Here is a 22,322-nt window from a genome sequence, read left to right as displayed (position 1 = left end):
TTCTTCATGGTCAGATTCCGAGCAAGTCTAGAGCAGGCGCCTTGAACTTCACCCGATTGGCCGTCCTGGCTAAGGCTGTGCCCGATCCAAGGCCAAGGCCGAGGTCCAGGCCAAGAGTGCTTTCTCTTTCTGACCCCCATTCCCCGCCCGGCTTGCGAAGTGAAGGTATTTTGGTGGGGAAATGGGGAAGGGGACTTTGTCTCCCCGCGGTCTCCTTGGCACAAATGTGGGGCACGAGAACACGGGGATTTTCCCAGGGATCCCTAGGGCTACGCAATTAGCTGTGTGGGTGCTGAGTGCCCGGATCATAAGGCAAAATAGTTTCTGTTCCTTGTGTTTGGAGAAGGACTCTGAGCATCGCCTGCTCTGGAACCACAGAGTCGAGCTAGGATTTCCTGATAATTGCGTCCAAAGCCCTTGAAGAGGCTAGTGACGGGCAGCTCGCCTTGCTGTTTTGTTTCTCTGCCTACGAAACCCCGGATTGTCAGGAAACCACTGTCTGGGGCTTATTTTAGAGCATCCGATTCTGTAGCTGTGAAAGTGAAGGGGTCCTCACTCCGCCGGTTTATTTCCAAAGCATACCCTACCTCCGGAGGATCTCTTTGTAGGTTATGGGTTAGAAGAAGCACCAAGAAATTGCACTGTGGGATCAGGAAAGGTTTTGGTTCAAAGACAGGTTCTGAGACTTATTTAGTTGTACGATTGCTAGCAAGTCATTTAATGTCTTGAAACTCAGTTGTCTTCTCTATAAAATGGAGATAATGGCTCCCTACTTACTTGAGGATGGAGAGAGAGCTAAGTCTTAGATTTGAGTTCAAATGCTGGCTTATGACTTACTGTTTATGTGACAATGGGCAATCATTTAATCTTCCTGGGTCTCAGTTGCCTTATCTATAAAGTGAGTGGGTGGTAATACCAGCTCTCTGTCTTTGATCCTATGACCTCTGGAGGCCTTAGTTTCCTCATCTGAAATAATAATAATGACAGCTGGTATTTATATAGCACTTTAAGGCTTGCAAAGCATTTTACAAATATGTAATTTGGCACTCAGAGCAACCCCATGAAATATTGTTGTTGTTCAATTGTGCCCAATTCTTTGTGACTCCATGCCCTTCTGCACCACTATCTCCAGACGTCTAAACTCATGCCCATTGCTTCTATAACAGTTATCCATACATTGCATCCTCTACTGTCCCTTTTCCTTTTGTCTTCAATCTGTCTCAAACTTGTGAAATAAGTGCTATGATCGTCCCTATTTTGGATAAGTGACTTACCCAGGATCATACCCTTAGTGTGAGGTTGAATTTGAACTCAGGATTTCCTGACTCAAATGTTCTAGCTATTCATGGATTATATTAGATGACCCTTCACAATCCTCCCAGCTCTAAATCTGTGTTCATGTGACTTCTTTGAGTTGTTATAAAGATTAAAGAAGGAATGTATGAAGTGCTTTATCATGTTAAATCTATTTGTAAATGGTAGCAACACAGTGTAAAGGCTAAGGCCCTGGAGATGATGCCAAGGAAGACTTGGGTGTCTATATCCTGTCTCTGACACTGACCATGTGATCACATCTGAGCAAAGTTTCTTCTCTTCTCTAAGTCTCAATTTGCACATCTCTAAAATAGGTATAATACCTATGGGACATTTTTCACAGAGTTGTTGTCAGGTTAAAAATGAGGTAATTGTAATAATAAATAACAAATTTACTCTTTGCAGACCTTGAAAGGCAATGTTCAGTTGTTTCAGTTGTGTCCAACTCTCTGTGACCCCATTTGGGGTTTTCTTGGCAAAGATACTGGTGTGATATTGGAAATTTGGGGACCCTCGAACTTATTTTGAAGTCTCTGGTCTAAACTTCCTGTAGACATTTGGATCTCATTTCAAACTACATTTCCCATGATTCAATGGGCTTCCTTCTTACATGGTGATGTGAGCCAACTTGAAGAGAAGCTTAAATAGAGAGAACTTGATTGGTACGTGCTCTTTCCTATGAAGCAGCCAGGAGGGAGAAGGTATGGTGGGCATTTGAATTAGATCTTAGCAGGCATGTGGTTCTTTTTAATTATCAATATGACTGTTAATAAAAACCTAATATCTTTAAATATACCCTCCTATATTAATTTTGTCACACTGGAATGGTTTGCCATTTCCTTCTCTAGTTCATTTTATAGATGAGGAAATCGAGGCAAATAGGATTAAGTGACTTGTGTGGGGTCACACAGCTAGTGTGAAGTCAGATTTGAACTCAGGAAGATGAATTTTCCTGACTTCAGGTTTGGCAGTCTATCCACCACCATCTAGTTACCCTGAAGGACTATAGAAACAACATATCATTTTTATGATTGTTATTAAAAGTGTGACAAAGACCATCTTAAATATTTGTTGATGCTAATGGTAAAATGACCAATAATTGTGAAAGAAAAACCACACTGGGAAAGTTGGGTTACTGACTCTGAAAATTCCCAAAGGAAAGCCCTGAGAAAGCAAAACCCCACCTAATCTCTAGAGGGATTCACCAAGAAGTTAGAATATTTAGGGTAGAAAGACCACTAGTTTGATAGTCATAAGAATATAGATTAAGAGTTGGAAGGGGTATTGGGGTCATCTAATCCAATCCCCTTGTTTTATCATTGTGGAAAATTAAAACCAGAGAGATTAAGACTTGTCCAAGGTCACATGAAGAATGATTGGTTGAGGTAGGATTTGAACTGAGGACCGCTCACTGCAGATCCAACGGTCAAGAAGCATATTTAAGGGCTTATTATTGCCAGACATTGTGCCAAGTGCCAACAGTACAAAGAAAGAGCAAAAACAGGCTTTCCAGGGGCAGCTAGGTGGTTCAATGGATAGTCAGGCCTGGAGATGGAGGGTCCTGGGTTCAAATCTAACCTAAAATACTTCCTGGTTGTGTTATCCTGGGCAAGTCACTTAACCCCAATTGCCTACCACTCTTCTGTCTTAGAACCAATATTAGTATTCTTTCTAAGACAGAAGGTAAGGATTCAAAACAAAGCAAAACAGTGCTATGTTCAAGGAGATTATATTCCTTCAAAAAATAAAAAAAAGGTTTTTTTAATGAATAAAAATTGATTTTCCTTTTCTGCCCCTACTAGAAAAAACAAACAAACAAACAAAAAGACCAACAAAATCCCTGCAATACTTCTAGACCAGTAAAACAAATTCCTCCCTTAGCCATGTCCAAAGAAGTTTACATTTTAATATAACTTAAACAACCAAGTGACATGGAAGATAGAATACCAGGCCTGAAGTCAGAAAATCCCGACTTCAAATTTACTTGTTACTGAATTCACACTTGTCTTTGGACAAGTTACTTATCCTATTTGCTCAGTGTCCTCAATTGTACCTTGAGAATGATAATAACACCTACTTCCCAGTGATGTTCTGAGGACTAATTGGGACTGTAAAAAGAAAGTTCCTTCAGTTGGGGGATGGGTGAGAGAGGAAGGTCAAAATGGAATCCCTCTCCAAAGTCACTACAGGAACTCTCTGATTACTTTGGGGGTTAACCATTGATGGCTTCTCTAGATGGAGTGATTTGATTCACTCCTGCCACCCTGTATTGGAAAGAGGATGTCTTTCCCTGTTGATGGAGGTATCTTTTATTAGTCTGTGATGTTCCCAGCCAGAGTTGGCCAGATAAACCTCCCCTACACGGGCACCTCCCTGTTTCAACTGAAATTCAGTTGGAAAATGGTGAGACATCCACAGGTAAGCAGCAGGCTTATTCACTCTTTGATAACTTTACTAGATGGACCAAAACCACTATCTGACTTTGTAATATGTCTTTTAATAACAGGATTATTAAGAGGGAAGGTCACAGGGTTGAGGAAAGAGGGTGAACAAAAATGGCTAGTTCTTTCTTCTTTGAGACCTAAGAGTCCACGGCCCAACCAGGCTGGAGCCCAAACTGAGTTCACTCTCCCTTCCTCACTAAAACCTTTGTTCCTAACTAACTTAAGGCAAATTATTAATCACTAGAGGGATTATTGTAGTGGATAGATGATGGTAATCAGTTGTAGAAAGACAGGCTCTCAAAAGAGTCTGAATCTCTCAGCTGTAGTGTAGTAGAGCAGGGTCAGACTTGGTAGGAACCAAAGATGGCTGCAGGAACTGTTCGTTCAGGGACAAGAAGGATTTTGAGTAGGCTTGAACCAGGAGCTGCAGGCTTTCACCTCCTCCTTTATAACTCCCCAAACCCACTCCCTTGCTTGGAGGGTTCCCCCCTTTTATCCTCTTGGTTCCAATGGTCTCCAACCATTGGGGGTTCCACTGTAACCCCCCTATAATTCCACTTTTACAATTATCCTGGTTTTTGTTTTGTAGGATTTTACACTAAATTCCTTATCTTTATGGTCCCTCCCCCCCAACATAAAAAACACTTAACTATGCCTTATTCTACCTCATCCTGTCTAGCTATGAGCTAAGATGAGAATAGGAAAGTTTTGGGGGTAGGGATGAGGTTTTGCAATTCATCCAGGTTTAACAATTTGTCGTAGTATGTTGAAACAATTATGCAATAATGAAAATTTCACCCAAACTATGTCTAACTTTGCCATGTCACAAAAAATGTCTTAACATACTTCATTAACCAAAAGCAATGCTACATAACTTTCTTATAGTTCTAAAATAGGAGTTATTCTCTTAAGCAATTATACTCTCTTATCTAAGATGTTATTTAAGGTTATTCTATATTAGTGTGTTAGTTTTCTACTTATCTTTATTTTGCTTATGTTATTTATTCTTACCGCTTTCCCTATTCTGGATCTAGAACATTTCCTAACTTCCCTACTCTGATTGTCCCTGTGTTCTAATTTGTTAGTATTCTTAGCCTATCTTGTACAAGTTAGTAATGATTATATACATTCCTATGTTACATCATTTACATTCTGTACAATATTTACATTATGATACATTTTTACTAGCATGAAGTCTTCCATAGTGATGTTAGCCAAATCAGGAAATCATGTGATCTCCGGATATGGTTAAGATCAGATGGGACTCTAACTATGTACAATATGCGCAAGTATATACATGATGTATTTACATGTTCTTCAGACACTCATTTATTTACATGAGGTCCATATCAGTTTTGTGTATTGTGTTGTGCCTTTTGTGTACTTATGCATGCTTAATACTTACCTCTGTTGATAGGTGTCCTTTGTCTACCATGTGGTCTGTAGTGTCTCTCTTCTTTTCTTGTACATTGTGTAGGGTTGAATGTTACCAATGCAATAGTCTTACATAACTCATTTCCTTTGTCCTCTTCCTGCAATGTTCATTATAAAGTTCACAGTTCTTTTCATTGTCCTTTTCCTTGTAATGCTTCTGCTGATGGTCCTTGCAGCTTGTTAATTTTCTTTTCTTTGGACCTTCATCATACTTGCCAGTTGTCTTACTCGTTGCCAGCCAAATTTCATCTTCTAGTACTGGATCTGTTGTGGTTGTGTTATTATAATTGTGTTGCATAATTATTTTGTGTATTTTACTGATTTTGAATTTTGCAAATGATTTTTGTATTTTAATCTTCAGCATCTTCTGTTTCAGCAATATGTTGATGTAATTCTGTTTGTGTTATAGGGTGTTCTTCATTTGTATTTCCCTTTACTGTAACCAAGAATCTCTTTTTTGCACCTTCACACTTGTAGGAGTTGTCAATAAAATTTTATAAGGCCCTAACCATTTGGGGTCTACTAGGGAGTTCCTGGTAAAATTTCTTATATACACCATATCTCCTGTTTTAAGTTGTGCAGGTCAAAATCTAGTGGAATTCTTTGGTGTATCAAGCCTAGTTCATGTAGTTCTTTGAGTCTTTCTTGTAGAGTCTTTATATGTTCATACAGTTTGCATTCAGCTCCTAGCATGGATAGGTAAGCTGTTTTTTGAGGTATCCCATGCCATAGTGGATGTCCATACAGAAGTTCAAGTGGGGAATAGATGTGTGTCCCCACTAGGTTGGCTTCTCAAATAAAATAACACTATTGGTAAAGCATCTCTCCATTTTAGATGACTTTCTGAATAGACTTTTCCATTGAGTGTCTTTATCTGTCTGTTAAATCTCTCTACCTGTCCCAAACTTTCTGGGTTATATACACTGTGATAAATCCCTTTCATTCTCAAAGTTTTATAGACTTCTTATAATAAGGCATTTGTGATGTGAGATCCTCTGTCCTAGTCAGTTTTGGATGGGATGGAAAATCTTGGGATGATCTCTTTTAAAAGGGTTTTTATCACAAAGGCATCATTATTTTTCTTAGCCAGAAATGCCTCCTGCCACCTCATCAGACGATCAATGATGTCAAGTGCATATTTGAATACTCTGTTGTTCAGTATGGATATGTAATCGATCTGCAAACATTCAAATGGGGTATGAGCCAATGACCTGCCTCTGAGACCTTTAACCCTGGTCATACCCTGATTAAACTGCAAGGAGGTCTACATTTTTGATGCACTCTAATGGCATTGGTTGAGATGCCTTTCATTGTCCAGAAATGTTGTACACTGTCAATTATGGCTTGAGTTCCATAGTTTCCTTTCTCATGAATGGCATTGCACAGTGGATAGTATAGTACTTCTGGCAAGATGGGTTTGCCTAAAGCTGAGAAACATATTCCTCTCACTAGTTTGGACCCTAGATGTTTTTTTCTAGTCCTCCACTTCCCTTGGGGTATAGGCTTGTTTTAAATCTGCTTCATCCACCAAGAAGTTTAAGACATGGATGGGTCCAAATCTAGTTCCATATTTGGCTGTAATGTCGGCTCTGTGGTTCCCTATACTATCTACTCCTTGCCTGTGACTCCTGCAATGCATTACTGAAACTTCTCTGGGCAAATGGACTGCTTCCAGCAATTGCATAATGATGTCTCCATAAGCAATTTGTTTTCCACGAGATGTTATGAAGCCCCTGTATTTCCAGATTTGACCTGTAGCATGTATCACATTGAATACATACTTGTAATCTATGTATACATTTATTCTCTTGTCTTTGCCTATCTGGAGAGCTCTGGTGAGGCTCAAGATTTTTGCCCCTTGTGCACTCATTGTCTTTGGTAGGTCTGCATACCAAAGTGTCGTTGTCTGTGTCACTACAGCTGTGCCTGTGAATCTTCTCCATCTCTTGGCATGACTCACTGTAGTTTTGCTTTTGATACCTTGTGCCAGCTTTTGCACAGTTCTTGCAAAAGGATTTTACTATCTCTCTGACACACTCTCCTGTTTGGTGACATTAGCAAAATGTCATCCATGTAGTGCACTAGCTGGCTCTCTTTAAACTGGATGGATTCAAGGTCTCGCTTTAGAATCTGGCAAAAAATGGAAGCAGATTCTGAGAATCCCTGCAGGATACGCCACCATGATATCTGGGGTCTCTTCTCATGTGAAGGCAAATGTCTTTTGACTGCTTCTTGGAGTTCTGATGTTGACCCCTTATAATTCCACTTTTATAGGACAACAGTTGTAAAGTAATTAGCACAATGCCTGGCACATAGAAAATGCTAATTAACAGGGATCATTCATGTAATGTAATTAATAAATGTAATTAATGAGGGTAGATAACATGGACATCAAAAGGCAAGTACATAATATATAAAGTCAATGTAAGATAACATCAGAGGGGAAGGCACTATATATTTTGAGGACTGGGAAAGGTTTCCTACATGAATAAGGTGGCTTGTGAAGTAAGACTGGAAAGGGATTCTAAGCAATAGAGATGAGAGGGACAAAGTCCCAGGAGAGAGTAAAAACAGAAACTAAGATTTCCATTGTAGTAGTTTGCATGAGAAAGAACAAAGGACTAAATTCAGTGAACACAATGGCTGGCAAATAGTAGGTGCTTAATAAAAGTTTATTGAATTGAACTAAGCTGATAGCTGTGTAAGTGGAGAAAAAAGGAAGTATGCAAGAGATATTGCAGAGAAAGAAATTCTATGATTTGGAAGTTAAATATGTAGTGTTGAGAGAGAGAGAGAGACAGAAACAGAGAGATGGAGGGAGAGGGAGACAGAGAGGAATCAAGAATGACATTGAGGTTATAAACCAGGTGACTGGAAGGATGGGATATTCTCAACTGTAATAGGGAAATTCAGAAGCCAGCTGGCTCTAGTAGGAAAGATTAGTTCTGTTTTGAAAATAATGAATTTGAGATATCTAGTTGACATCTAGTTCAAAATGTCTAACAGGTATTTGGTGATTTGTCTGGAACTCAGGTGATATTTGTGTGTGTGTGTGTGTATGTACATTCATACATATTTAAATAAATTATATTTAAATAAATTTATTGTGTCTACTATTTATCAGGCACTGTGCCAAGCAATGGGAATACAAAAAGAGGCAAAAGACAGTCCCTGCCCTCAAGGAGCTTATAATCTAATGAGAGAGACAACATACAAACAAATATATATAAAGCAAGCTATATATAGTATAAATAGAAAATAATTAACAGGAGGAATATGCTAGAATTAAAAGGGTTTGGGGGAGGGCAGCTAGGTGGCTTAGAGAGTGAAATAAGTAAAATGATAATAAGGATGTTTATGGGTGGTTATTCAATTTTGGGGAAGGGGTTAAAAGAGTCCCTCACAACAATGGGGAAAGAGGGTAGTCAGTTAGATGTTTTAACTTACTATAGGGATCAGACAGAGTAACCGAATAACCTCAAAAGAAACCTTCTAGCTGCGGATAATATATAACAGAATACAACTAAGAATCGCCAGGGAAAAGAACTCAGTGGGTACAGTGTATCAGCCAAATATCTGGGAAAGGAATAAAGACCAAGGAGGTGTTGTAAACTGGGTTTAATAAAGGAACAGGGACAGGAAGTGGAGATAAGAGGAAATTTCTGCCACTAAAGACTGTTGGCAAAACAGGGACAGGAAGGTTGGAAATAGCTATTCTATCTCTAAACCTACAGCAGACAGCCTGGTTAAAGGGAAAAGGGTTTCTCACTAAGATGTCCTTTGGCTGCTTCTCAGATGTATCAGCTTGTCCCAGGAACACAGGTAAACAGCAAGGTAAAATCCACTGGGAAAAGTCAGGGAGAAGGATATATCTGTATGTCCACCATACAAGATAATACTCCAATCTCAACCTGAACTTCTTGGACTTGCTAGATGATCTTGTAGATACTTCCCAAGGCACAGAGATACCCCAATTCTACAGGCTCTTAAGTCAGTTAAATCCCCCAAAAGCCAACTGCCATTACAGAGTCACTGTGAAAGTTCCCTCTGACAGCATTCCAGGCTTGGAATCTTTAGCTCCTGCCAGCTTTGCCTGGAAAAAAATCTGCTATTAACTAAGCTAAATCCTTCAATTTCCCTACAACAAGAACCAGACATAGAGGCAGGAGGTTCTGGGTTCAAATATGACCTCAGACTGACTTCCTAGCTGATGACCTTGGACAATTCACTTAACCACCCCTGCCTAACCCTTACTGCTCTTCTGCTTTGGAATCAATACATAATATTGATTCTTTTTTTTTAAACCCTTACCTTCCGTCTTGGAGTCAATACTGTGTATTGGCTCCAAGGTGGAAGAGTGGTAAGGGCTAGGCAATAGGGGTCAAGTGACTTGCCCAGGGTCACACAGCTGGGAAGTGCCTGACGCCAGATTTGAACCTAGGACCTCCCATCTCTAGGCCTGGCTCTCAATCCACTGAGCTACCCAGCTGCCCCCCCATAATATTGATTCTTAGTCAGAAGGTATGGTTGTTGGTATTTTTTAAAGACAGGCAGGGAGGCAGTTTGGGAAAGGCTTCCTATAAAAGATGTGATTTCAGTTGGAACTTAAAGGAAGCTAGGGAGGTCTGTAGGTAGAGCAGAGGAAGGAAGGAGTGTGTGTGTGTGTGTGTGTGTGTGTGTGTGTGTGTGTGTGTGTGTACCTGGAAATCATTTGCATAAGAAAAGAAAATTGAATCCACAGGAGCTGATGAAATCATTGAGTGAATTAGTATATAGAAAAAAAAAAGAGAAGTGAAACCATGACAGAGCCTTGGGGGATTGTTGTTGCTCAGTGGTGTCTGACTCTTTGTGATCCCCTTTTGGAGTTTTCTTGGCAAAGATATTGGATCGGTATGCCATTTCCTTCTCTAGACCATTTTATAGATGAACAACTGAGACAAACAGGATCAAGTGACTTGTCCAAAGTTACACTGCTACAAGATGTCTGAGGCCAGATTTGAACTCAGGAAGATAAGCCTTCCTGACTCCAGGTCTGGCACTCCAGCCATTGCACCACCCTGATGCCCCTAGTGAAGAGGGTAATGGCATCAGAGGCTTGAGGAGTGAAAAAAAGGGTTTGGAACAATCAGTGTGGTTATTTGATGGGATTCAGTAACCAAAGGTGGACACAGTCTTAGCTAAACATACATTCTGCATATGTTGTATGCAGAATATTGCATGAGAAACTATCAAAATATAAGTTTGGGATAGGAAACAGAATCTGTCCTCAAAGAAGTTTAGGATAAGACAACATCAATATCTGTAACACGCAATATTACATGCAAAGTATAAGTCAATTAGAGAGGAATGAAGCAAAATGCTTTATGAGATCTGAGGAATACAGAAATTCTGAGTATATGCTATTTATAGGTACTATGATCTATTGGATATTTCAAAGGTCTAAGTGCAACATAGTAAAAGGAGAATATTATTTAACTAGACTAGACCTCTTACAGGATTAAATTGGACTCATAGATGGCCTATTCCTTTCCTTTATATATTGTACAGATTTTCCCAAAGAAGATACACCTTTTGGGATACATCATGCCCACAGTACTACTAGAGAGATATGTGGCTGCCATGGTATTAAGTGCAGTAGGTGACTCCTTGGGATATTTTAATGGGAAATGGGAGTTCCTTTTGAATGGTGAGCAAATTCACCAGCAGCTTGCTGAGCTGGGAGGATTGGATGCCATCAACATTGAAGGCTGGAGAGTCAGTGATGACACAGTGATGCACCTGGCGACGGCAGAAGCCCTCATAGCTGCTGGGAAAGAAGTGGACTTGACTCGGGTGTATTCCCTGATAGCAAGACACTATAAAGCATGCATGGATGACATGGCTGGCAGAGCTCCAGGTAATCATTGTTTTGGGGACTGGGAAGTTAAATATATTTAGGTAGAAGAGAGATGTTGGTTGAATTAGATTGGGATATGAAGCAATTCTTCTGGTCCTTCAACTATTACCAGTCCAATAGCAGTAACAGTATGTGGACTTGGGAGTCAGGAAGGCTCCTGAGTAAAATTTCACTTCAGATACTTACTAGCTGTGTGTGACCCTGGGCAAGTTTTTCATCTCTGTGTGCTATCAGTTTCTTCTGTAAAATAAGGGGATGGACTTGATCATCCATCCCTAAGGGCCCTTCTCACTAAATTTAAGATTGATCCTTTCTGGCCCCACTGCACCTATAGTTCAGGCCTTCCGTTTTTTTTTTTTTTTTGTATCACCTTTTATAATAGTCTTATAACTCATCTTCCTACCTCCAAGCTCTTCCCTCTCTGATGCATCACCCAAATCACCTTCCACTCTGATCTGTCCTTCCTTTTTACAGAAACTTTCAGGAAAGTGCATGTTGAAAATTGTTATTACATGTAATTGGGAAATTACTGCCTACCAAAGAATAGGCTTTTGGTCCTTGTATTTATGACCCTTCACAATCTGATACTGGTTGACTCTCCTCTTACAAATTTTGTCTCTTTTTGCCTCTTATTTTCTGTAGGCCACTTGGCATTTGAAGCTTTATTTAGAGTATTCCTTATGCCTAAAATGGACTTCTCCCATCCCATCCTTATCTCTATTTGTCAAAGTCCCTCTTTTCCTTCAAGGCCCAGCTCAGGCTACACCTCTCCTAGGAAACCTTCCTTCAATCTCCATGAGTGAAAGGCATCTTTCTCATGAACATTTCTCACAGCACTTTGCCTAAACCTCTTCGTTGTCCTTTAGTACAATCTCACAAATCTTAGCTAGTTGTATATACAGGCCTTCCCTATATAGACAACCCATCCCCACCTACCTGCTTAGATTATAGACATATTTTCACCTTTCGATCCCTAATACCTAGCATAGTGCTACTTGTCAATGATTAGATGAGATACATACCCAAAAAGCTTCACACACTTAAAAGCTATAAATCCTAGCTGTTATTATTATGGTGATTATTATTGAATTGAAATAACTCCTTTGAGAAAACATAAACTTTCCTATTTCAACCTGCACTGGTACAAGTCTTTGTTAAAACAAAACAAACAAACGAAAAAACCACCACAAGTAACTTATATCAGACTATTTACTGCTTCAGGGAGAGGGGGAGAGAATCTGAATCACAAAATGTCAGAAAACAGTTGTCAAAAATTGTTTCTACATGTGTTTGAAAAAAAGTTTTAAGTTAAAAAAAAAACAACTCATGACTCTATTAAGAAAGAACCCCCACAAGACAATGTTCAGATTTCTGAAGTCTACACTAAATTAACTGTATCTGGTTTCAATCTTTTTTTTAATAGCTTCTTTTTTTCTATTTCATTTTTTAAAAGATATTTTATTTTCCCAATTACATGTAATAACAATTTTCAACATATACTTTCTGAAATTACAAGATCCAAATTGTCTCTCTCTGTCCTTCCCTCCTCCCTCTCAGAGATAGTAAGCAATTTGGTCTGGATTATTGTTATATTGAATCTCTGGGAGCTTGAAGTTCACCTTTGATTGACAAATAAGTCAGTTGGATGGAATGTTCCCAGGGAGGTCATGCGAGAGGCAGGAGGGGCAGTTGAGAACTCTGAGCAGAAGTTCTGGGTCTTTGACCTGTGCTGAGGCTGGAGATCGGGGGATCCTGGTCTTCGAGTGAGAGGGTGCAAACATCTCTCTGCAAACTCTTCCTGTACTTGAGATACTATGCCAACCTGTACCTGACCACCACCTTGGTGTCTACTGCCCCTAGATATTAGGAGTTTCATCATCTAGATATCTAGGTTTCCCAGGGCCCGGGAGGGATCCGGGAAGTGGGCAGGAGACGAAGAAGAGGGTGGAAAGGGTGGACATAACTCAACTGTAAGGCTGAAGATCTATTGAAGAAGAAGTCAAAGATATCCCAGCAGTTTACCTACTCTGGTTTAGTCCTGGCCAGGCTGAACCAGAGGGAAGCTACATTGATTCTTCATCTGCCAGCAGTTGAGATTTCATTAGTAACCATTAGAATAGGGTCTCCTATACCACAGTCCTTTACCCATATCCTTCTTGTTTAATATAAAGTTTAAAGTACCTTCCTAAAGCAGTTTCAAAGCTTGTTTTGGGAAGGGAGAAATCGAAGTCAGAATACAAGGCGTTATCCTAGCTAAAGAGCCCAAATCAACATATCAATTAACCCCAGGTGGGTCCTGAAGGGATATACTTCTTAGACCTGAAGGATCCTGCCTGGGCAACTGTTATAAGGGAGAAGGGTCATCTTATTTCTCTCTGTACATCATTCTACTATCTCAAATAGATAAAGAGACCTCCCATAATTATAACATTATACACATATTATTATGCAAAACGTTCTGGTTTCAATCTTGGGCATAGACCCTAGGAGAAAAACATGACCAAAGTAGGAAAAAATTGGTTTTAGAGTTGGAAGACTTGAGTTGACATCCAAAATCTGACACTGACTGGTCCTGGGACTTTGGGAAAAAGATTACTTTTTATGTCACATTTGAACATAAAATCAATAATACTTTGACATAAAAAACTACCATGAAATTAAAAATAGTAATGATAGCTTGCATTACTACATGGTAGATTATAGGATCATACATAGAGAGAAAGAGTTTTAGAAGCCATTTTCATAGATAGCATTTATACGGTGCCTACAATGTGGCACCATGGATAGAGTCAGAAAGACCTGAGTTCAAATTTGACCTCAAAAACTTTCTAGCTGTATGACTATGGGTAAGTCATTTCACCCTGTTTGCCTCAGTTTCCATATATGTAAAATGACCCGAAGAAGGAAATGGCAAACCATTCCAGTATCTCTGCCAAGAAAATCCCAAACGGAGTCATGAAGAGTCAGACACAACTGAAACAATAACAGTAATGACATGTGCCAGGTACATAGTGCTAAGCACTTTACAAATATCCTCTGGTTTGATCCTCACAACAATCCTGAGAAGTAGGTGCTATTATGATCCCCATTTCAAAGGTGAAGAAACTGAGGCATACAGAGGTTAAGTGACCCAATGATTTATCTGCTGCACCACTTTGTTGCTATCAAGTTAAAACTCTTTGGTTTACCAAGAGGGAGGCTGAGTCTCAAAGAGGGCAAATGACTTTCCAAGGGTCATGTAGTAAGTGTCATGGGTGAGATTTGAAATCAAAGCTTCCTGACCCCAAGTCCAGTGCCCCATCCTTTAATTGATGCTGCCTCTCTGGGACTAGAGTCCATTCTATTTAATGTCTGCTGCTCCTTAGACCTAGTTGTCTTTCTGTGACTCTTAGAAACTACAATTGCTAAAACTTCTGTTAGAAAATTAATTCATCTGTTGTCTAATGATGTTGAATGATATGTTGGACTGGGTAACTTTAAACTTTGCTGTGTGCTTTGTCTTTTCCTTGAAGGTGTTTCATAAGCCTCAGTCCTCCACTTTCTTCTTCCTCATCCCACTTCTTTGAAGGCTGTTTTTGTCTCCAATGTTATAAGTGATGTAAAAAGAAAAGGGAGCTTAAAAAAAACCCAAAAAACTCTTTCCTTCTACCTTGGAAATGTTTCCAAGGCAGAAGAGCAGTAAAGGTTAGGTAATGAAGGTTAAGTGACTTGCCCAGGGTCACACAGCTAGGAAGTATATGAGGCCAAATTTGAACCCAGGATCTCCTGTCTCTAGACCTGACTCTCAATCTATTGAGCCACCTAGCTGCCCCTAAGGGAGCTATTCTTGAAGAGTGACACTGATACTTGGGGACATTAGTTCTGAAAGAATGGCAATGGGGAAGAGCATAGGTATTCAGCCTCCATTGTCAGTAGTTCCACAGGTAGCATACAGCTGAAGGATGCTGATTCTGATCAGAAGCCCAGAGTCTCACAAGCCTCAACTAGCTAGAGAACTTTTAGACAAAGAGCTGGTGTGGCAGTAATAGGAGGCTTCCCCATCACAAGTAAGGGGAGGAAATGGAGTAGTGAGGATCATCAAAATAAGGATATTCCCTGAATTGTCTAATAGGAAATGAAAAATGAGAAATAAGGAGCAGGAACCCAAGAGACCCCAGGAAACTTAACTCCAACTGTGCAGAGGCAGCTGGTGACATGGTAGTGACCTGAGCTCAAATCCAGCCTCAGACATTAGTTGTGTGACACTGGGCAAATTGCTCAATTACCATCTTCCTCAATTTCCTCAACTGTAAAATGGGGATAGTAATAACACCTACCTCTGAGGTATGGGCAGCTAGGGGGTAAGTGGAGAGAGTACTTAACACATACTTTTCTACTTTCTTCCCCTTCAGTCCTCATGAAACAGGCTCAGGAAAGAGGGAGACAACACATCCAGGTTAATTAAGCCTGACTATATAGGCACCCATGAGGCTAGAGACAAATTAGTCCAATTGGGTTTCCTCAGCCCACAGCTGGTGTTGATATGCTCCCTACCCTAATCCTTTACAGGTGGTGCCAGTATGTCCAATGCATTGATATTGGAGCCAGATAAGCCCAACGGTTGGAGGATTCCATTCAACAAACATGAAGGGGGCTGTGGAGCTGCCATGCGTGCCATGTGCATTGGACTAAGGTTCCCGCACTCTGGACAACAGGACACTCTGATCCAAGTGAGCATCGAGAGCGGCCGCATGACCCATCACCATCCCACTGGCTACCTTGGGGCTGTCGCCTCTGCTCTCTTTACTGCTTATGCAGTGAATGGCAAACCACCTCAGGAATGGGGAAAGGAATTGATGGAGGTGCTACCAAAAGCCAAAAAGTACATTGTCCAAGCTGGCTATTTTGTGGAGGAGAATCTCAAATACTGGTAAGTCAGTATGCACATGTGTACTATTTGATGGTTTCCAGGATGTCTTGGTCATATGGTGGAATTAGCAAAGTGTTTTCCAACCAGTGACTCAGAGTAGGTACCTTTATCTTCTCTCTGAGCCAGGCCCCTCTTAGCCCACTCAGGTTTTCAGGTTTACTTGCAGCAAAAGCTACTGAAAAGTTGGCTCTAGAGGGAGGATCTCGGTTTGAATCTCACCCTTAATGTTCCTGCTTTCAAAGTCTATGTAAGCCAATGATAACCAAGGTGATTCAAGCGAACATACAAATGATCAGTCTAAGCCTACCTACCCCTTCTCCCCCCAACCCCCATATTATTTGCCTAGTTAACTAACATTGTGTTTTCCAGTTTCCATGTGCTAACGAGTGGCATCCACACATTGTGGTGATTTTCATGACGTATTTGTTCACGTAAATGCAAAGATATCCTTTTTTCCATCTCTTGATTCATGATGCTGATGTAATTGCAACACTTCATGACGGTCCTTGAGAGCTGACTTTTTTCCACTTGCTAATTTTGCAATGTAGGAAACCAGTTGGAAAGCAGCTATATAACTTCCTTTTCTCCCTCGTATTCTGGAGTTCACTCCACATTGCTGTTCTTAAAATAAGAAAGGCACTGCAGATTTCTCCTGAAGTCACTCATTGGTTGTGGTTATGTGAGAGTCTAGTGTTCCCCCTTAAAAGGTGAAACTTAATATAACACCCCTCCCCTCCCAACATCTCCCATGAAGATCTGAGTTTCATTTCCTATCTTGCTATTCATAGTCATCTACTTTGTATCTATTTCATTTGTATTTATATCTCTATATGTTGTCCCATATTCACCTCAAGAGATTGTAAGATCCTTGAGATCAGGGAATATTTAATTTTTTTCTTTATGTACAGGTTATCATAGCTCAATGCTTGGCCTACAGGAAGCACTCAATCAGGGCTTGCCGAATTGAATTTCTTTAGTTGAGAGAAAACCGATTTTGAGTGGATAGATATTTGTGTCTGTAGGTATAGACATATCTCATAAATCTTGAGCTGGAAGAAACTTATGGAGCCTTCTAGATCAACCCCCTCATCTTACCTTTGGGAAAACTTACTCCCAGAAAAATTAAGTGGCTTGTTAAAGTCACACAGAGAGTAAGGATCAGAGGTGGAATTTGAACCCAGATTCTCTTACTCTAGAGCCAATATTTTTCTCTTATACTTTACACCTACCTACCTACCTACCTGTCTCTTGCTAATTATCTATCTACCTCTCTCTCTCACTTTCTCTCGCTCTTTCTCTCACTCACTAATTCTCTCTCTCTCCCCATCTTTATTTATCTGTCATATATACCTATTTGCCCGTTTTCTTCTATCTTGTCTGTAATCTATCTAACTAGCTAGCTTTGTCTATCTCTATCATCCGCTCATCCATCCATCTCTATCTTCTGTCTATCATCTGTCTCTTATCTGTATCCATCTATTTTTTATAATCTTTCTGTCATCTAACTAACCATCTATGTCTCTCTATCATTTGTCTATCCATATCCATCATTCTATCATTTATCATCTCTGCCTATCCATCTCTGTCTTTCCATTCCTCTATCATAGTGTCTATCTAATCTATCCATCTAATCATTGCTATCTATTATCCATCTAGACATCTCTCTTATCTGTATCCTTCTTTGTCTACCTTTCTCTCACCTGTCTGTCATCTATCGAAATCTATCTATCTATATTTCTATCTGTCTCTCTGTCTATTTATGATCTGTCTATCCATCTCTGTCTATCTTTCTATCTATCTCTATCCATCCTTATCTATTCATCAATCTACTTATCTACATCTGTCTGTCATATGCCTGTCTAATCATGTCTATCTATCCATCCTTATCTAGCTATTTATCTACCTATATATCTGGAGTGTTTTGTTTGGAGCCCAGATTCTTGGGTTTAGATCACAACTCTGATATTGCTTGTGACAATGGGCAATTCATTGATCTTCTCTTCACCTTATTTTCCACTTTTGTAAAGTGGGGAATGTCATGTGCTCTATAGTACCTACCTCTCAGGATTGTTGTGAGGAAAGTACTTCCTAAATCCCACTTAAGCCTCATAGAAATGTGAATAATTTTTTTTTCCTGCATGCTATCAGTTTGCAAATTTCTTTAGTAAGGCATCTGCCCTGACTTCTTATTATTGGTCATTGACTATGGGATTCAGAGTTTACTACAGATTTTTTTCCTTATTTGTTGGCTACAGGGACTACTTCAAAGATCAATGGGAAAAGTACTTGATACTTCGAGGGATTTCAAGTGGTGGACCTCCTACTTTTCCAGAGTCCTTTGGTGTGAAAGAGAGAGATGAATTCTATAAGTCAGTGAGTTATTCTGGCTGGGGAGGCTCTAGTGGACATGATGCCCCCATGATTGCCTATGATGCCATCCTTGCTGCAGGAGACTCTTGGAAGGAACTTGCCCACTGGGCTTTTTTCCATGGTGGGGACAGTGACTCTACAGCTGCCATTGCTAGCTGCTGGTGGGGGGTCATGCATGGATTTAAAGGGGTTAGTCCCTCCAACTATGAAAGATTAGAATATAAAGACAGATTGGAGAAAGCAGCCAGGGCTCTGTATGTTCTCCAGTCAAAGGAAAGTTCAGTTATTACCCTTTAGGAAGAAAGGCAGTTTTTTCCTCATTGGTTATACCTCTTGGTTGAGAGAGAGATTGATTATAAGCCCCTTTTTGTCTAATTTAGCACTCAGTACAGTATCTTTCACACAGAGACCCTTAAATACTTACTGAATGACAGATTGACAATCATACTTCACCTTTTCCACAGCCAAGAGATTTAACTAAGTAGCCAAGAGAATTTAAAACATTAAGTTGTGTTACCTTTGAAAGATTGTTTCATGGCCATCTTACTTTCTGGCCCATATGCAGACCCACACCAGGACCCATATAGCTATTATTCTCTTGAACTTCAAGAGTGACATAGCAAGAATTCTAAAAGAAATCTGATCTAGTGTTTCAAGAGAGAAGGTGGAGACAGTAGGTAGGGTCTTAGTTTTCTCTTGTTTGCAAGTCTTACCTTTTATCAACTGCAAGCTTAAATGAAAGATACAGAGGAGTAAGGGACTTGAGGGAGGGGGGGAGGAAAAAGAAGGGGAAAGTTCAAATATGGATATATAACCACAGGATTTTGAATTGCAAGGGACCTTAGCCATTTATTCACTTAGGGCTCTATTAAGTGTTTGGAGCTGGGGACAGGGCAGATGAGGCCATCATTTTGTTTTAATGGCCAGTGAAGCTGCTGAACAATACCAATGGCAGGGGCAGGAGGGTGGAATCTGTATCTCTGTGTTGTGCTTTAAAATTGATTATCACCTGGTTGCAGACCACAATTAAAAATGTTTACAGTGGCAGAGGACATCAAAGTTTCTTTGTTTCAAAGGGCCTCTAGGTCCTTCATCAGCCCCCTAACAGTAGGGTGCATGTTCCAGCTTTCCAGTTACATCTACCAAGACAAGAAAAGGAACTGTCTTTTAAAAGAAAGGGCACAAGATCAGAGAGTCCACTCATATTTGATTTAATCATGTGCAAATGTGGTGCATGTCTACACTGTTTTATTACTCAAGGGAATACACTCTCAATATAGGGGAAAATAACAAAAAACAAATAAAAAATGAAATCCTCCCAACTGGTCCTGGGAGGTCATGCTGATTAGATGACTAACTCACAAGTAAAAGTAAAAGGGAGATTGGTAAGAGTTATTTTTGCCCACGGAGGAGATATGTTACTGCTGTTTTGCTTCTGTAGCTATATTTGCATACATGTGCAGGCACTCAGGGAAATAGAAAATCAGATGAAACAGATTTCCCTGATCTCATGAAGTTTAATGTCTAGCAGTATGGAGGAATTTCTTTAAGGGTGCTTGTTCAAGCTGCTTCATGCATTAAAAAAAAATAAACCCTTACCTTCCATCTTAGACTTAATACTGTGTACTAGGGAGAAAAGTGGCAAGAGTTGGGCAGTGGGGATTAAATGAATTACTCAGGGTCCCACAGCGAGGAAGTATCTGAGTCCAGATTTGAATCCAGGACCTCTAATATCTAGACCTGGCTCTCAATCCATGGAGCCATTTAGCTGCCCCTTGCTTCATGTGTTTTAAAGCAAAGCATATGTAGAACCATGATTATAGTCTGTGATTGCTATGTGTGTTCTAGAGAGTAGGAAATAAAATGACATTTTCTGTGTAGCCATTCATAACAAAATATTTTGACTTGTGGGATTTTCATAGGCCCCACCTTCATGTCATCTTCCCCTCAGCTTTACTCACTTCCCTTTACTTAACTTCTATCTCACTAATGTGAGCAGACTCGAACATCTGCCTCCCACAAGATTCTCTGAGGAAGCCTTAGAGTACTATGGAATGAAAAGAGACCCAGAAAGGAGACCTTTATTGTGTCTTAAATTTCCAAAGATGTGTCTTGATTTCTTTGAAGTCCAAGAGCATGTGGGTTGCCATCACTGAGTACAAGCCTCCATATGTTCTAGATGCTCTTTATAGTTCTGATTTCAGATAAAACCTGGAAGGACAGGATCATAGAGTTTTGTACCCACCATTTGTACCAGATTTCTCTCCAAGTCTGTGATTCTGATTGGGCTCAATCCTGGGGAACCTGAGCTTTAATAAGAGAATGCTCCCTTTTCTTACACACATTGGCTCATCGAACCTCCTACTCTAGTACCAGCAGGGATAAATCCCATCTCATATCTAGGGTTTTTCCAAAAAAGAAAGAGCATAAAAAGCATACAATGTACACATTGAGTAAGATATAAGCCAGGTAATTTATGCCTACATACCGAACAGGATTGATTTAGTAACTTTTTTTAAACCCTTGTCTTCTGTCTTAAAATCAATACTAAGTATTGGTTCCAAGACAAAAGGGTGGTCAGGGCTAGGCAATGGTGGGTTAAGTGACTTGCTCAGGGTCACATGGCTAGGAAGTGTCCAAGGTCAGATTTGACCTCATGAACATGAGTCTTCCTGTGCTCTACCCAATGTTCCACATAGCTGCCCTTGCAACTACTGGTATAACCAACTGGGAGTGAGATACTTAAACCACATCAGAACTATAATCATGTAGTTTATAGTACTGCTATTTAGACATTTTATACTTCCCCTTTACATTGTGCTATCCATATCACTCCAAGCTCTTATCTGGTAAATTCGTGAGACTTGGAGTGATCCTTTTGTTGGTATATAGGGGTTAAAATTAATGGTTTGGCTACATATATGAAAATTATAAATTTTTTATTTATAAAAGAGGTGAAAGTAGAGAAATACAAAAGGATAGAAAAAGACATTAACCTGTCTAACTAAATATTGTTCCAGTGCTTGGCTCAGCCAGGACTTGTAAACCTTCAATCAGAATTAAACTATCTCTAGAAGACAGGAAGGGAAACCAGCTATCCACTCACCCAAGACAATGACTGGAGCCGAAGGTGACTCCTGAGGCCTACTTTCTTCTTTGAGCCCACCTTCTTCTTGAAGCTCACTTCCTTCTTGGAGTGACTCTCTTCTTGGAGTTCACTCTCTACTAGCCTCCTTCACCAGATACCTTCACCAGCCTACTCTGCTCAGGGATTTTTATGGCTTTTATGGTGGTTTCCTGTCCCTGCTCCTTTTCATGGGGGCCAATCACAGTTTCCAAACTGTCTGAGTTCTCACCTTTGGAACCACACCTTTCTGAATGTGAACTCTTAAATTTCTGGCTTGTTCTCATCTAGTATCAAGTAAGGTATGAACTCACTAAGTGGTTTGTGAGCTCCTCCACCTAGTTCAAGATTGCCAACCAAAATGTTAACTAAGCAAAGAGAACAAAAGATTCCCTTTTCACAAATGTGAACTCAAAGAGAACCAAGAATTCCCTTTTACAGGTAGTTGTCTTCTGATGCAGAGAGTTTCTATGCCTCCAGCCCATGCATGCTGTTTCTGCAATCCACCACGCCTCCAATTGGACTCAGGGCCCCTGGACCTCTCCAGCTCACAAGGTCACCTCCCAGCCTGGATGGTTATATCCCCCTCAAGAATGGCATTTATTTACCCATTCCGGAAGGAAAACACAAAGCAGAAAAGAGTGGTAGGGGACTTCATGCAAAGTGGGTAGCACACATTCCCTCACTCTCTATATGAGAGACCAGGTGAAGAGCCTCCTCCTTGTTACGCAGAAGGGTTGTAGCCAAAAGGCTGAACTGGTAGTTGTGTATTTTTTAATTGATTCAGGTGGTCATTCAGCCAGCTAGCACCTATAAAGCACCTGCTTGTAC

General features: G+C 40.2%; 1 protein-coding gene across 1 annotated transcript; it reads left to right on the top strand.

Moving 5' to 3' along the window:
• Positions 1-36: 36 nt before the first annotated feature.
• Positions 37-19,419, top strand: ADPRH (ADP-ribosylarginine hydrolase). The gene is made up of 4 exons (XM_044666756.1): positions 37-165; positions 10,740-11,088; positions 15,637-15,997; positions 18,253-19,419. Exons 2-4 carry the CDS (start codon positions 10,776-10,778, stop codon positions 18,662-18,664), a joined length of 1,086 nt encoding a protein of 361 aa, XP_044522691.1. The 5' UTR covers positions 37-165; positions 10,740-10,775; the 3' UTR covers positions 18,665-19,419.
• Positions 19,420-22,322: the final 2,903 nt, after the last annotated feature.

Source organism: Gracilinanus agilis, chromosome 3, assembly GCF_016433145.1.
Source record: "Gracilinanus agilis isolate LMUSP501 chromosome 3, AgileGrace, whole genome shotgun sequence".
Taxonomy (NCBI): Eukaryota; Metazoa; Chordata; class Mammalia; order Didelphimorphia; family Didelphidae; genus Gracilinanus; species Gracilinanus agilis.
Note: the sequence above shows the minus strand (reverse complement) of the source record. Positions and strands in the feature narration are given on the sequence as shown.

Excerpts from the sequence above, each read along its gene's own strand:
- ADPRH (XM_044666756.1), top strand. The coding sequence starts at position 10,776 with ATGCCCACAGTACTACTAGAGAGATATGTGGCTGCCATGGTATTAAGT. Across the intron at positions 11,089-15,636 it reads CATGGCTGGCAGAGCTCCAG|GTGGTGCCAGTATGTCCAAT; the intron begins GTAATCATTGTT and ends AATCCTTTACAG. Across the intron at positions 15,998-18,252 it reads GAGGAGAATCTCAAATACTG|GGACTACTTCAAAGATCAAT; the intron begins GTAAGTCAGTAT and ends TGTTGGCTACAG.